Below are 17,434 nucleotides of genomic sequence, written 5' to 3' on the forward strand. Positions count from 1 at the left end.
TGTGATTCAGCAAACCTAGAATGGATCTGGTCCTGGACTGAAAACCTTTGCCAACAAATAGCAAATGATTTTTAAGAACCCCAGGTTCTCCCATGATAGTCTATCGTCACAAGTCTGACTCTGACTAACTGATATGAATGCTTGTTCCATATCAGCATTTTAAAATAGCAAAGCCAGAGCAACCAACCAATTACATTTTCAGAAGAAGGTCAGCAATGGTAACCCCATTATTTTTTTATACTGCAAATTTTGCTGATAAAAACTGACGTTTGTTAAATTTAGGCAAAAAATCTTTTCATGGATCAGTTTTCCTAAATCCTAATGTTTTAATAACTGCCAAGAATAATGCAAGTGTCTGCTGAATTAAACACTGGCTTTTTTTCATAATCTTTATAGGCATCTTGTGTATTGTCAATTAATATTACTACTTAAAGCAAAATAACATTTATTAGAATTTCCTAATCCATGCTGACAGCATTAGGCATCTTTATGTGCGTGTACATCCGGTCTATTATATTTTCTTTATGTAATAGGTGCCCTGAGTTCTACAGACAATGTGATCTGCACAATATCGACCCAGCTTCCTAGGATGAGTACCTGTCCCACCCCTTTTCTGCATCCTAAATTCCTTTACAACCCCATGGTTTCAGTAGCCATCAATGAGGCTTAGGAGCCTTGGTCACATTTTTTTTTCTGGCAACTGAATTGTTGGATGTGACAGCTTTATTGCAATGCCAATAGGAGATAAAGAGTAAAGGATTATCTGTACAGAAATGTTCTTTTCTCCATCTCTGTTGATAACCTTTCTGTTTATCTGCATGCATATGAACAAAAGTAGCATAGAGGATGCTTTTATACTGTCACTACATCAGCACATATCAATCATGGAGATCTTCTGTTGTCATCTGCATTATATAGGCATTCGGCTAGTTGAAGATTTGTTTCCTTCAGCACCGCTATTCAGAGTAGCTACTACACTTGCATAATTTTTTCCTTTAACAACCCCCACTAGAACCATATTGACTGGCAGCAGGATTAGCATAAGAAACCAAATGTACCACAAAATAAAAAAACAAATTATTTACAGGTAAAAAGAAAAGCATTTGTATCAGTCCTCTCCATTGAGATCACAGGTTTCACATAAAAAGGGTCTCACTCTGCACCATACTAGCAGAACACAGGTACTTCTACTCATTGTGTGGTTACTCTACAAGGACAATGAACTGTAAGATATTGAACAAGTGTTGTTAAATGCATCTAGATTTAATTTAGCTGGATTAAAATGGAGGTTCACTTGAGCTAGAGCAAGCAGTAATTTACCTTTAAAACAAACCCTGACCTATGTTGCAGGTACTGTGGAGCAATTGATCTTTAAAGATTGCAGTAGAAGCCCTGAAGTCCATGTCTAACTTGGATTAGTTCATGCTTCTTTTCCCTCCTATTGCACATGTATTATTGGTTACATTAGCAAAAGGAGGTTGGAAGGCTGCTGATTCACTGTTGGGAAAGGAGCTGGGTGAACTCAGCTGCTCGTAGGGACAAGCTTCTGCTGTGAACCTTAAGGGTGAACTTCTCCATGGTGACTTCAACTACAGAGGTGGTTAACTGTGTGTTGTTAAGAATATGTAAAAATTTGAGGTCCCATATTCTGGTTACACTTTTATTTTAAATGCAATTTCAGTGGTTAAACTAGTTTGACAAAACATTAAAAGTTGCAGCATACATTCTATTTTTGTTTGGCTTCGCTCTGACCATCATATCACTAGTATATTGTCTTTACTAGATTCTGTTGTTGTGCTCATGTTAGCTAGTGTGCCATTGTTTGGATCCATTAATAGGAGAAAAGCTTACCCTGATATGAGCTGTCAAAGTATGAGAAATGTTTTACAGAAAATACACCATTCTCCTGAGTCATAGGTTTACCAATTAGAGAATAACCGTAGCAGTGTATACACAATGCAACAGGAGAATTTATACACCGAAATCAGAGAAATATTCTACTTATGAGCTTAAATAAAACTTTTCATCTGATAAATGATTGTGCAAGAAGTGCTCTGCATGTCTAGGCAACATCTGCTACCATTACTAATATATTATTGGATTTGTTTAGTTTTCCTTCCCAGGGAAATCTGAATCCTCACAAAACTTTAGTTTATTCTTTGAGAGTTTAGAACTAATATGCTCCAGTTCACACTTGTATCACTGTGGTAGCATATACACATTACTGTGCATATAGATTGTAAGCTCTTCGGGGCAGGGTCCTCTCCTCCTGTATCACTGTCTGTATTAGTCTGTCATTTGCAATCCCTATTTATTGTACAGCGCTGCGTAATATGTTGGCGCTATATAAATCCTGTTTAATAATAATAAAATTATGGATTGGTTTTGCCATACCTAACATATGCAGCAGTGCACTGTGCACATATTTCAAGGTGCACTGGAATACAATTAGAATAAATTATTCACAATAAAAGGACCACATTTAGAAAGGCCTAACTCGTCTGTTACTGCGGTTTGCAGAACGAACCTGCAATACTGCAGTAAATCCTCTATCCTACCCATCCTTTTATTTCTGTGGCCCAACTGAGATTAAATCCCTTAACTTGTAATCACTAGGACAGAAAGTGGAGGTAAGATCCCCAATGAGGACACAGGTGACCGTTAACACAAGAGAGTCTGTTCCTCCTTAATCCTAAAGTTAGAATTATTCCAAAAATTAGGTTTTGGTCTTTTTCAACACAAATGACACTATTGTATGTATTTATGGACATTAAATGCATTTATCCCCTTCCTTCCACCACCCAAATGAAAATAACATTTGAAAGATGTCAAAATGAATGGATACAAGTCTTTTTCTTTTAGAAGAAAAAGTACATAAACCAACCAAGGACTTCTCTTTATTCATTTCATAGTTACGTAGTAGGTCATTTCAGTTATCCAATCATATAAAAAGTAAATTCTCCCTGATTTATTTTATCTGCACACAGTTGGGTGTTTAAAGCAAAGGCAGCTACAATTTCTTTTAGATAATAGTATCAACTTCATTAGAAAATCTGTCCGTGTGTGTGGTGTGAAGAATCAGGAATACATGTAGTCATCGTTTGTGGACTTTGAGCTCAATATCCTTGCAGTGTGCTGTTTGTCATATCATCCTGGTAATACATATAAAATGCAGAGTAGTCTGACCTGCTACTACAAGCTTCCCCTGGAGACAGTAATATGAGCCATAAAGCTTTCTTCTGGGTCAGCCTGTATGATTTTACTTTACATGCAGTGACAGACAAAAAAGTGTTACTTTTTTGTTGTATTTTATGTTGTAAAATTCAATGTTACCATTCTCTCCCCGCCTAGTAATGGCCTGTTTGCCAGGGACTTTTCTCTGCAACCCATTACTTTTATTAAAGCAGAACTCATATTCTGTATCACAAAACATGCAAAATGAAGTGGGGGGCACATTTAGAAAGACCTGTTTTTTTTTTCCTTAAGGCCATAAAGCAGTACCGTCACCACCAAGTTACAGTTCTGCTATTTGGGTGCTGAGTGTATATATTATTACATTGTCTCCTATCATTACCCCCTATGAAACAACTCAACGTACATTATAAAATCTGTGTTTTAATACCAGATGGTGGTGGTATGCTTAAAAAGTGACCGATCTAAAAAGAAACTCAGAGAGCCATTTATATTCAGTTGTGATATTTGTATCACAGTGGGTGAAAAGTAGATGTTTTCTTTGGGACTTATTTCACATAATAAGACTGTTGTTGCATCACATTATATGTAATAAAAAACCCCCTGAATGACTGCAGTTGTCTGGTAAATATTCCCTCTTAGGGAACATGTAAATCCCAGACGTTAATTAGGTGTAGCTCTTATGGAGCACAGAGCCTGATCTTTTATATTAACCCCTTATTTCTAAAAGTCTAATACATTCTATACATTGATGCTATTGGATGTTGGTATGGTGTAGCAAAAACACCCCGGAGCAGATTTATATGCCCAGTGGCTCCAACCAACAACCATTATATTGCAAATGACATCAGGCCATTTGTTATGTGTAGCTTTTCTATTTCCTATAAGTAGAATTTTAAAAAAAGATAGAATGCTAAGGTTTTGTAAGAACCCCATGGGAACAGTGTACTACTGAGGTGCTGGTATTTTTCCCTTCTATTTGCCAGAAATGCAATGAGGTCCTGCAGTGATTCTTTGCTAAATAGGTAAATGCAAGTGTTTCAAATAGGTCTCGGAAACAACCTTACATGTTAACATTTAAACATTGATAGAGCAACTGCTGCCTTCTATTAGAAAGAGATTTTGTTTTTTAGAAGATCCCGCTGTGTTGTCTTTAGTTGTCTGAGTTGGAAGGATGCCTGGATAGTCCCCGTTCCACAGAGAACATAAAACATAACATAAGCTACAATACTCGTCAGTCTGGCTGGAGGCCCAGGCGGTGTTCCTACCTGTGCAAACTATTGTAGGCCATGTCAGTTCTTTCTCTAACATACCCTACTCTTTCCTTTTACACTTTCTAGAATGTATACTCTCCAGTCTTATTTAGTGGCCTGTAAAGACAAATGTTTTAGAACATTTTTTGACTTTACATATAGAAAGAAAAACCTAAAACTGTGATGTCTACCTTTGCGGGGTCAGAGATAGTTCACTGCACTTGGATATATTTATTTGTGCATAGGTCAGAGCCTTCTCCATTCTACAGCATAATAAAAGGTTTTTCATTTTCTTCATCAGTCATCCCCTGCCATCTAGTGGTTCTCATACCAAAATTATTAAATACCATATTATTGCTAGTCCAAATATGTTTTCTTGAAAGAAATCTGCACTAAGAGAAATTCATGGGCCGCCATTGACTTCTTTCAAAATGCAAATTGCACGGCTGTTGTACTAATCCAATAACTTCATTCAATTTACTACTCCAGAAAAGAAATGCACGGCGATCAGAGAAAGCCATGCATGTAAGCATTCTCTATGCAGGTTTCCCTTTCACATACATCTGATGAGCTACCTGCTATCATTTATGTTAGTTCTGTGGTTTAGAGATCCTGTTTATAGATTCCCTTTATTGTTCTAAAAAGGTTTCTCTAGGTACATTTTTCCTATGGAAAGAGGAGAAAATGAATATTCTGGTAGATGTGCATATAGGCCATCTTTTGGAAGCCTATTGCAGCAGGACCTAACATTTGGTGATGTTTTATGCCTGCTTATGTCCAGGCATAGATATTCTATAATCTTAATTTAGACTTTATAAATGCTGCCAAACATTCCTTTCTTCTGACTGAATACATATGCATTTATTATTCTTCAATGTTCATGCAAAATATAAATAAAAAAAGTTTGTCATGTCTAAATTATTTCTTTTTCTGTCCCATAGGGGTGGTGGCCTGGGATTGGTCTTAGCCAGCGCTGGTTTTGGAATGTTAACAGCGCCCATCATGGAGCTTCACAATCAGAAGGGATACTTCTTACATCACGTCATCTTTGCTTGCTGCACATTGATCTGTATAATTTGCATTCTTCTGTTGCCTGAGAGTAAGAACCAAAATCTACCAGAGAACATCCCTGATGGGGAGCATTACACTCGGCAGCCTCTCCTACCTCACAAGAAAGGAGAGCAACCCCTCTTGTTAACAAACTCAGAACTCAAGGACTACTCTGGCCTTCATGACTCTGTAGCCATGGGAGATGGGGTGTCCGAAAACACAACTGTCAACGGCATCAAGTCGGCATAGCTGGACTGGTCCCATGGAAGAACATCATCTATTTATTATTTGTTTCCCCTTTGCACAGGTCTTACGGGCCAATCATAGGATTGTCTGACTCTGGGGGCACCCTCCTACATGGCTGCTAAACCTTGTCAACCTTGTCAAACACCAAGAGAAAGCTCGGTTTCTAGCAAAGCTCCTGGAAAAAAGTGTTTACTTTGTCAACAAATGTTACACCGTTTTCCACCAATATGTGTGTGTTTTGTTTCACTTCAGTTGGTCACTAGGTACTTTAGGAGAAAATCAACATCTACTTCAATCATGAACAAAAATAATTTTCTCTTATTTGGCAATACTCTGCATATTAAGGATCTCATTCTTCATCATCCAATATATTTTTCCTTTTTCTCTTGGTAAAACTGCAGTGAACAAATGCAGAAGATGCCCACATAGCATTTAATATAGAAGAACTGTGACTTTTGTAGGTTTTGGGGGTTGGTCTCAGTTTCAAGCGTGTCGCTAATTTCTTTTCGCTGGAAATAATCTGGCATAATGAAGGGGCAACTTGTCCAAGCTTTACTGGAAGTTTCTACCCACCAGTGGTTTAAAAAAAAACAAAAAAAAACTTTTTTTTTGCACAAAGTGTGAAGGACATTTACACTGTATGTAAATATGAAAGTGAAGACTGAGCGTGTGGACTCCAAGTTCAAATAGTTTTTTTTTTTCTAAAATACTTGAGCAATACAGACCAATTGGGAAATGAAATAAATACCACTACCTAGAAAGAAGTCTGTTGGCTGCTATAGGGTCCTGTGACATGCAGCTATGACTGAGCACACCTAACGGTTACCCCCTCAGGTTTCACGTCTTGGCGTTGAAGACATTTGGGAAAAGGCTTTTAGAGATGTGCAGTAAATACGTGCCAAATTGTGCAGAATCCTTCCCTCCTGTATGAGCAGAACGTTACCTGCTAACTGTAGCCAGGTTCTGGTTTCCATCAACAAGTACATGCTAATTATGTAATGCTTTAGCTGTCCAGATTCCCAGGTAGATCATACAAGTTGGCATCAGTGACTGACATTGGGTTATGTGGTTTTTTTTGGAGTCCCACTTGAAATGTAGCAGATTTTTAACCCTGCCATCAGAATGTGGAATAGTTGCATTACATGGACAATGATAATTATGTCAAAGAATGTGAAGTTTTACATTGAAATAGTAGGGTTGTTTGAAATACACTGCAAACAAGCTGTTGCTGAATAATATTCCCTTGGGTTTTAAGATTTTATGTAGGGAGCCTTATTGACTAATCCAAAGATCTCTAAGCCCTCTCGATCAGAATACAAGAATGGGTCTTGAAATAATACAATACTGGTTTGCTGGTTTAGATGTGATTGCTACTGGAAATATTAGTTTAGATGCAAAGCTTTGCACATGCAAGGTAGATCTACTCTTTAGCATGGTGCTTATGAATAACATATTAAGATATGTTTATGGTTACTGGTCAAGCTGTTACAGACAGCATTACAAAAAAAAACACTTTCAGCAGTAAAAATGAAAATGATTTCCAATTTGCCAAAGGTTAGATTAGTCAAAAATCTTTCCTTAAAATGGGCCTTCACAAAGGCATATGGGTACAGAACACATCCATGGAAGTGTAGTAATTGTAAACTGTTACATTAGTGCTTTCTAGTTGAATACTGTAAATTATAATGTGAACAATGCTTTTTGGTGACTATTTTGACGCATCATAAGAAAGATCGGGGGAAAACAATCAACTTTGGCCGGTTTAGTTTTGTGAACTGGAGGGAGGGATGGATGTCGGGGGTTTGTACAAATGGTAATTCAATGTTAGTATTTTAATAAATGTTTCTAAATGTTGTAGAGCCAAACCATGGTTTCATCAAACTGGAAGAAGTGCCATTAAATGAACTGTTAAGTGTTGACCACTTTACCGTTGGGGTGACTTATAGCGCACTGCATCCTCTCTTTAAAAAAAATAAATAAATAAAGAAGGGGATATGATGCACCTTATAAGACTAATGTGTTCTGAAGTGTACTGTGAGTGTTTCTGGGGGAAAATTAGCCTATTTTAGACTAGGTGTGCAAAACGCCAATCCTACCCATTTGTTTTCAGTCATGAAAGTAGTAACTTTTAATGTCCTCTTTGTATAGTACCCTTGAAACAACCATTCATCAATTGTGGACCTTGTACTGTAGACTTTTCAAACCACTAATATTATTCTTGCTACCATGTCCATCATTCTAAGAGCCAATGCAATAGTTTGAACTGGTCAGCCATGCGAAGCTACTGTACCAGTTGTTTTATTTTTATAAAAGAACACTAATTGTACACCTCCAGGCACATGCTATTAATACACAAGGGACAATAATTCAATTTTTTTGTATTGACATTATATGGAACTATAAAAAAAAAAAAGAAATTGCTATAGGTTATTGCTAAGATACTTGGCTGCAACTTGATGCTTTTTGGAATCTTAATGAACCTGTAGTGCAGATTGGTTTAAAATTCTTGACGTATTTAAAAGCAATTTCATCTCTTGCAATATGGATTTGCAAAAATATATATAATTTTTTAATAGTATCCCTGTGCGATGAGAAGAGCTACATTTTTTTATTTTCCTTGTGTTTTAGGACAAGATTTTCATTTTTATCTTTTTGTTTCTATTCAGGAATAGTTTGGTGGTACACATCCATAGCACAAGCTTTCAAATGGAATACTGAAAAAATTGTCTTACAAACTAAATGTGTGCATGTCACCTGGTTGTATCAGCGCAAAATTATTTGTACTGTAAGTGTACAGAAATAAAAACATACAAAATGACAGCCATGCAGCCTTTTTTAAAAAATATTGATCATGCAAAGAAAATAACACTGAAAATGATTGTGTGCTTAAGAAGGATCAACATTTTTAATTACATGGCATAAGACTTTTAGCATGCTACATCTACTACATGCAGCTGGCAGAAATACATCAAGATGTCAAATGCATAAAAGATTAGTAATGAGCTCAGCTGTACAAACACTTGTGTGTATGAGTAGCACTAGACCATTATCTAAACTTCAAAAGAATGTCCAATAGCCCCTTTACAGTAAATCCATTTTTGTAAATGTGCCATTTCAATGTGTATTAAAATAAAAGCAGTCTATTTTTATTTTATACGAAGGGGTATATTTATAAATAATTTCACTGTAAATTTGTCCATTCATTCTTTAGAATACATTCACAATTTACAATTATGACTTCTGTACACTTTATACGATAAGCCACTAGGTGGCAGAAGGAGTCATTGGGCCTAATTTATTATATCGCCAAGGCTGGAGGGGATACACTTTCATCAGTAAACCTGGGTGATCCAGCAAACCTGAAATAAACCTGGTCCAGGATTCCAAACATTTGCTAGCAAATGACTTTAAAAAAATCCATTTCAGGTTTGCTGGATCACCCAGCTTCACTGATGAAAGTGTATCCTCTCCAGCCTTGGAGAGCTTTATGTATATAGAAGGATTTGAACAGCTGACAGCAGAGTAATTTATGAATCTACCACTGTTTCCACACACAGAAAAAAAATCTTTTTGTCAGGGTTACAAAGTCTAATTTGTGTGGACAAAAATTGCAAGGATTGTGACAGTTTTACAGCTTTCCTAATGCTAAAAATTGTGAATGACATTACACTCACTTATGCTTTTATGCTGATGCAGTAAAAGCTATTAAATAGATCATTTGTTTTACTTTCGGAAACAAACATAACAGGAAGAGGGTATATTATTTATTTTATTTAAAACCCACTTTTACAATTTGCTGTTCGTGTTGGGGATCTGGATCAAATCAGGAAATCCTTTTATTTACTTTTCTACATACCTCTGCAGCCACGTTTAACTTACATTATCAAGGTGAATACTGTTTTTACTGTTCTTCACGAATCAATAACCATTGGATTGAACTATTACTGCATCTAAACATACATTGCAGAGCAAGTAGAAATGTCATGGCACTTCACATTTTAACAGAATGGCATGTTACCAATAGGGTCATCATTTACCTAACAGCATAGGCTTCGCCAAGCACAATTGGAGCAGTGTTCCCACAAATGCAACTTACTCCGGAACTCCTTTAGGCATAGGACTTGGATTCATTACACTGAAAATTTAGGTTCAGAGGTCTCATCATTCACAAGTTACTGTTGGTCACTCAACACCTTCATTCATTCAATTCCCTATGGCAATTTCATAGAATTATTCCCCAAGAAAGCTAGATCAGTGGAACTTGCAGGTCAAGAGCTCACTAGGCCTTCTTTTAGCACCCTTTTCCCACCTTTCTTTCTAGGGAGGGAATATATATTGCCCATACTGTGCTGTGCTTCCTACATTCTTCCAGTAGTTGGTCAACAAACCAGCAAACTACATTAGCAGTACTCTCCAAGAATACCCAAATACCTTGGCACATACTGTATATGTCATTCAGATCACCTCCTTGTTTTCCCTTGGGGACTACCAAAGAATAAGAAGGCCTTGGTGCCTCCCAGATTGGCTGAACCATCTGCATAGTTAATCAGGCAAATGGTTAAAAATCCTTTTAGGGGGCACAGCTCATTCATAGCATTTCCTCTTCCTGCGCAGGGGCCATTGGAGTGTCAATGAAAACCTATTGTAAGGTGGCAACACATTGTCATTACTGCAGAATTTTCGAACTTCCCTCCATGGGTGTGCTAGTTATTTCTCATCGTGTGCTGACATGGAGTGGTCAGGAAAACAGAAAATTACTTAACATATATATACTCATTCATATTTTTTTTTTTTGAGGATGGCTAGTTATACACTAGGTGTATGGACCGGCTTGAATGCATCTATTTAGATCATAAAAGTAGGAGTGGAAAGGGATTAACCCATCAAATGATGATATGAAGCTCATCAGGAAAGGAACATTACGGAACTACATTTTTTGTTTCTTTCCAAAGTTCTTCAGATATACATTTTGGAACAGCTTTTCTATAGTAATAACTATGTACATTAGGACAGTCATTTTTGCTAAAAAAAACACAATCAAAACATGATAACATACAAAAAGTTTTAATTCTGTGTTTCGGGATAAAATACATACAGGATACAAAATAAGTCCGCATACTTAACTGGCATTCCTTTGCATACAGAATGAGATCAAGTTTGAAAATAATCTAATTTAAAAATGTGAGCTTTATCCGTTGATTCCCCTAATACATTTAAATCTGGTAATAGAAGCTAATGTTATGCATTTGGTCTGTGGTATATAATCAGCTACACGCTTCTTTTCCCAGCACTATTTAGGCACGGAGTATAACTGCTGCTCCTCATTGACTTCCAGTAACTGTGACAGCAACCATTAGCTGTAGATCTGCTCAGGTGGAGTTAGGCGTCCATTCAGTGTGACAGTCTGTCCATTAAAACTTTTCAGGAAAGCTATCCATTTCCTGCTTGATTCGTTTCTCGATCAGCAACAGTAGCTGGCTGTCGTTAGTTGGAATGCCGATACTAACAAACACTTGTTTTTTAGTCTTCTTTGCTGGAAAAAAAAAAAAAAAAAAAAAAGCACCTCCCTCCGCTCCTCCGGACACACACCTCCTCTTCTGTGTTTAGCCGGCGAGTGGTGAGATACTTTTCCCTTTATTAAATATCAACAAAAAAAGCACAAAAAACATTACTTCTTTCCTAATTTGTACCAGCTAGCAGCCACACAATCAATTACAGGTAGTATTAGTCTAATGTACCTATTTTAACTGATGAAAAAGCCAATGTACAGGGAGAAATAATTCTCTATGATCAATGGAAACAAAAACCTCCCAACTTCCTGGTGTGGGCTGACAACAATTCAAACAAAGTGAAAAGTTTTTTTTTTTGCCTCACAGAATTTATGCTAAAAGATGGAATTCCTTACTAAATTATTATTCCTGCTTACATGCATTAAAATTTTCCCGAAGACTTGTTTAAGTTTAACCTAAATGTATGGGAGACAAATGTTCGCCTTCCAGAACTTCCATTTTGCCAGAAGGTGGGTGGATTCTTATCACCAAATATTTATTCATTCTCATAATTTTTCTATATAAAATTTCCCACAAATTTATCTTAGTTCCTAAAAAGTGAACAAATATTGCAAGAGAAAACAAGAGAAAATGCCTGTGCGTTCAATATTGTATGCATTAGTGGACTGAGCTGAGAAAAAGAAACTTAGGATTCTTTACGTTAAAGTTAATAACTGTCTGTTTTTATTCTGTCAGGGTTTTATTTTCTAATTCTTTTTTAAGCTGCCCAAGGTTCCTGAAACCCAGTTTTCTTTAGAACAGAGTCTAGGAAGCAATTCTTCCATCCCCCAATAGTAACCAGTTTTTTTTTTTTTTTTTTAACCACAAGTTTGTTAGAAGGTACATATCACTACAGTCAGTGATCTTTTCATTTAAAAATTATTTTTCTAATTACAAAAAATCAGAATAGTGTGAGGCAGACAGTATATTTGTTATTATAACTTTCCAGCAATAAACAGTTCTGCAGACGATGCACACAATATTATATCTTACTTTTTTTAAGTTTATTTTGGTGCTTGCTTCTTCACTACAACGTATTCCTTTTTTTTTTAATTTAAACTACAACACACCTTTTTACCTGGGACATATGATAAGTTATGTGCAAACCAGAAAAAAAACAAAACAAATCAGTAACACTCACAAGAGTTGCTGTGAATGAATGCACTTTCCTTTCTCCAGTCCGATAAATCAGGCCACAAAAAAAAAAAAAAAAAAAAAAAGATATATAGTAAAATACACACCTAACCGCTGTGCAAAGGAACTTGAAGTAGGATCAGCCTTGTCTCCAAGAATCGAAGTAGACAGTGGTACCGAGTTCTGGAGAAAGAAAAAATCAAAGGACAAATCATTAATTTGTTTGCATGTTCATCAAGTGGCAAACCTGACATGTTTTTAGATTTAGGGATACAAGGCTTCTAGATCAATGCAAATATGAAATAAAACATGTTATGATAGCTGGCTCATAGCTCTATTTCTATTGGTGGAGGAATTTCTTGATGCAGTTGCTTTAGTAAAGCCAACATTTGTCCATACTGTAGTTTTATGTTTTACCAACACGTACAAAGTTTGAAACATCAGGACTAGGACTACTTAATATGTGTGGGTGATATGAATGATCACAAACAATTAAATGCTTATCTTCAATATATACACACACTTTAAGGTTTCCTCAAAATAAACCGACACATATTAGGAGGAACTTGTTATAAATCTCGTAAATGGTAATTTCCTGGTTCTCTCCAACACTCGATAAAGTTGTAAGTGTAATATCAGCAAGTACTGCCTTTTGAAAAGCCAAACAACTATGACTGTGAGAAATCAGCAATGGCAGCCTCTAAATACCAGTCACTGTGAAGCACAATAGGGCAATGAACTCAATTCCTCAATTTCTAGATTTGGACTTGGTCTCTTACAAAGCATGAACCCATACCAGCTTTAAGAATCTTTCTACAAATTGCTTTCTAAGTAGAATATATTTCACAAGAGTATAGAGTAAATTTCCGGAGTTCCCAAATCTTCCATATCTTTGTTTGAGGTGTGGTGCAGACTGGTTTACTGGTTGTCATTTGGTCCTGCCTTGCAAGAAATACTCCCTGGAGTAATGAGTATTCTACCATTACACCCTTCCCATCCCACAACCTACTTCTTTTATAGCCTAGCTCATTACATATCCAATAAGGACACTATACATAATGAGTTGTTTCCATGTTTTGTATTTCCATAAGTAGGACAAGAAGGAACAAGGAAACAAAAACATAGGAAGAATAAACTTCAGCTTCCAATTGGTACACACAATGAGCAGCCAGATTTCTCATTTATGGTTTCAGGTACAGAGAAGATTGACAGAGACACCTACATGCATTGGCTCTATTGTCCTCCTTCCTCTACTCATGTATCCACAGATTCCATGTTATTTATACAATTATGGAGCCAGTGAAGTCAGGACTCCCAACCTGAATTTCTGCAGCAACCCGTTCAAATTTGAAGCAAGGATCATCACCCCAGAAATTATAACTTTAAGAACAATGTAACAACTGCAGCTCCAATATTTCTGTCCTTACAGATACTACTACTTAAGTCATCTTTGCAATGTACAAAACATTTTATTAAAACAACTAAAACAAATACAGATACTGTCATTGCTGATTCCTTTAAGAAATGACAGTTTTCCGGTGTTCAGATTGATCCAGAGGCTTTATTGCTCTCAGTTACCATGCTGCACAAATATTTTAGAAATTCAGATTTTCCTTTAATTTCATTTGTCCGATAACATAATCGCTGACCTAAACATATTAAAATCAAAGGGAGGATTTTTTTTTTTTTTTTTTTATAACGATAAAAGGTCAGCATTGACAGACACAGATTGCTCAGCACGCTGATCCTAAGTCTGCATGTTTTACTGTGATGTTAATTTAGTATCATCCACTAGATGGAGCCAACATGCCATTAGACAAAAACTAAAGTAAAAGTTCTAATAAACACCATGCACTGAAGGACTGTCATGGAAAAAAAAATTAAATAGATTTAAAAAAAATGTTCTACCATACCCAGAGGTACCTTCATCATCTTGTATTCATATAAAGCCAAAATATTACACAGTGTTTTTAAGCCATAATCCACAGTCTTATCACTCAAAGGGGCTCATCTAATGTCCCTACCATAGGGATGGGAGAAAACCCAAACAAGGGAAGAACATGCAAACATCATGCAAATAGTGTCCAGACTAAGAATCGAACCTGGGGCCCTAGTGCTGTAAAGCAAAAAGTGCCAACTACTTGATCCACCATGAAGGTATTGTCTTTGCTTTTGACAGCTGAACTAAACAGAAGGTAGTAGAGGAAAAGTGAGTAAATGGTTCTGGTCATTTAACATTTTTTGTTCACATTTTGCACATCATGCACCTTCTGGAAGTGGAGACTGCTGATCCAGCACTGCAGTGGTCTGAAGCCTGGAGGTTACCCAGCTACCAGTCAACAGGAAGTGTGTGTGTCACCCAGGCAGCAGCATGGACATTCTACTATACAGAAAAGGGCCCACAGATGAGTAAAAGGAGTACTTAAAGCAGTACTAAAGTAAAAACAGAAAATATACACATACCTTCAATCCTGTAGGTCCCTCGGTGGCGCTGGTCCTTCCCACTATCCGGAGAGGAAGCTGATGCTCCTCTGAAAGAGCAGCCCGAACCTCCTGGGATGTGTGACATAGGTATCCCTGGAGGCTCTGCACTCCCATTAAAGTTTACCCAAACTCAGGGGAAAAAGCCGATCTCACACATGCACAGTCATGTAATAAGTCACACAATCTTACGCCTGTGTTGGGTGACGTAGGAAGAAGAACCCAGAAGAAGAGGACAAGATGGCGGTGACTGGGGCGCCGGCCTGAAGATGGATGTCAGGACGACGGGGGACCTGATGGAAGAAAACCCCGTTACCCATCGACTGCACTGCGGGATTGAAGGTAAGTGTATTTTTTGTTTTGGGCACTTTTGAGTTTACTTCCTCTTTAAGTCTTGATCTCCTAGGCCAGTGGTCCCCAACCTTGGAGCTCATGGATCACTAAATGCACGGACGCCACCCTGAACCTGCAATCCGTATGGGAGACATGGTCTGTAGCTCTGGCCGGTGTGCATTTCTGCCGCGGCCAACTAGTGCAGACCGGGGGTTGAGGACCCCAGGCTTAGGCAAACAAGACTTAAACGGGCGCTGCTGCTTTTTGTTTTTGAATTAAAAAAAAAAAAAAGGGGGTTGCACTTAAAAAAAAAAAAATCACTAACATTTTTACCTTCCAAAGAAGGTAAACTAAAGTTTAGTTTACTATGTAAACTAAAAATGTTGAGTTTATGTGTGCTTTAAAAAGTTTTTTTTTACTTTTTTTTTTTAGGAATGCAAATGGGATGGGTGCAATAACAGACCTACAAACACATTGAATACATTCAATCAATATGGTCACCCATATCCACCTGGGGAGGTTGGCAGTAAATGTATTACAGAGGGTGGGCACACATCATTGTACCTGTACTGCTACAGTGGGTAATTTATTTGGAACAAGACAAATCTACCCCTGGCACTAAAATAGGTTTCTCATTAGGATCTGTGTGGAAATCCTCTGGTGTCCCTGAAATAATCTCTCATACATGGACCTTGGCTGCAGGCTCATTTACTTGTTTGTGAACAGTTTTCCTCTGCATTGTCAACATAGATGTACAGATGTCTCAAAGTAACCCAGAACCAAAGCAATGCAAATAAGAGTAAACCAGATGTAATCACATGTATGGTGAAATGCCTGTACAGGGTCCAATCTCCCATACACCTACAGATAAACATTGGACACAACCTGCATGCATTGTCTGGGCAGCTTTATGTATGTGTCAGTTGTGAATGTATACCCAGGCCATGTTTTCATATTATAGTGTCATTCTATGGTAGTAATAGGACTGAGGCTGACAGGGAGTGACTCAGTAATAATAAAGACAGGAAACACTCACAAATCTGCTGCACATGGCCACTGCCAGGTTACTCAGGGAAGGAGAGAAGCCGACCCACAGGAAGAAGCAGTCTTGTAGACTCATCACATGGAAGTGTACTATTCTGTCACATATTTTATCGTTGAAGTTGTGTATAGAAATTGGACGAGGCTTACACTCCTCCATGTCTTCCACACACACCAAACTGACGGCTCTTCTTTATCACGTCATCTGCCACTGAGCTCCGGGACGCCATATTTGATGATGGCAAATTAATGACTGTGCAAGCTATTTTTATCCATTACTACAAGAACCTTTTGCCCCCTAGTGGTCAGGTCCTGTATAAGGATAGGAAATAGCCCATTCATATATGGGCAGGCTAATTCCCATCCAGTACAAGGACCTTTTGATTCCCCCTAGTGGTCAGATCTGGTATAAGGCTAGAAAATAGCCCACTCATATATGAGCAGGCTAATTCAGTGGTTGCCAGTCGTGTGTCATTCAAAGGGGAAGAAACTTTCCCCAGAGTGACGTCAAGATGCCAGAACCTGCCCACTCTCCCATCACAGGCTCAGACCTGAGATGGGAGAGTGGGCTGGTTGTGTCTCTGGACACCGCCCTGAGCCAGCAATCCGTACAGGAGACATGGTTCATGGCTTTAGCCGGTGCTTCCCCTGATCACCCCTGGGGAGCGCACCAGCAAGAGCTGAGTATCACCAGTTGATGACCGCGGCGCTAATGTCCATCCAGTACAAAGTCCTTTTGATGCCCCCTAGTGGTCAGGTCCAGTAAAGGGTAGGAAATAGCCCACTCATATATGATCAGGCTAATTCCCATCCAGTAAACGGGACCTCATTATTACTTAGTGGTCAGGTCCAGTACTTGGATAGGAAATAGCCCACTCATGTACAACAAGGCTAATTCCTATCCATTACAAGGACCTCATTATTATTTAACAGTTACAGTTATCCCTATGATAACTCATTAATTTTAGAAAACCATAGTTACAGTTGGGGTCCCTGCTTGACTGAAAAGAGCTGGAATACATGCCCAAGCCATATAATATTAGCAGAAAATGACTATAGGCATAAAAAACGCCGACTCAAAAGGCATCTTATGATTTGTAAATTTTTGGGGCAGTCGTAAAATACATGAAGGAGCAAGCCTAATGAGGATGTGAT

At 37.8% G+C, this 17,434-nt stretch overlaps 2 protein-coding genes across 2 annotated transcripts in view; one reads left to right on the plus strand and one right to left on the minus strand.

Annotated features, from left to right (window-relative positions):
- The window catches only part of SLC22A23 (solute carrier family 22 member 23), a 79,237-nt gene extending 70,676 nt beyond the window's left edge, over positions 1-8,561 (plus strand). Inside the window, exon 10 of the mRNA XM_072411775.1 lies at positions 5,387-8,561. Within this exon, the coding sequence (XP_072267876.1) occupies positions 5,387-5,744 (358 nt within the window). The 3' untranslated portion in view covers positions 5,745-8,561. The remainder of the gene's footprint in view (positions 1-5,386) is intronic.
- A 2,228-nt stretch (positions 8,562-10,789) lies between these two features.
- Positions 10,790-16,495, minus strand: PSMG4 (proteasome assembly chaperone 4). Its single transcript, XM_072411776.1, has 3 exons — positions 16,275-16,495; positions 12,532-12,607; positions 10,790-11,274 (listed from the first exon to the last, which is right to left on the minus strand). Exons 1-3 carry the CDS (start codon positions 16,437-16,439, stop codon positions 11,153-11,155), a joined length of 363 nt encoding a protein of 120 aa, XP_072267877.1. The 5' UTR covers positions 16,440-16,495; the 3' UTR covers positions 10,790-11,152.
- Between the last annotated feature and the right edge of the window lie 939 nt (positions 16,496-17,434).

Source organism: Pyxicephalus adspersus, chromosome 5 (genome assembly GCF_032062135.1).
Source record: "Pyxicephalus adspersus chromosome 5, UCB_Pads_2.0, whole genome shotgun sequence".
Taxonomy (NCBI): Eukaryota; Metazoa; Chordata; class Amphibia; order Anura; family Pyxicephalidae; genus Pyxicephalus; species Pyxicephalus adspersus.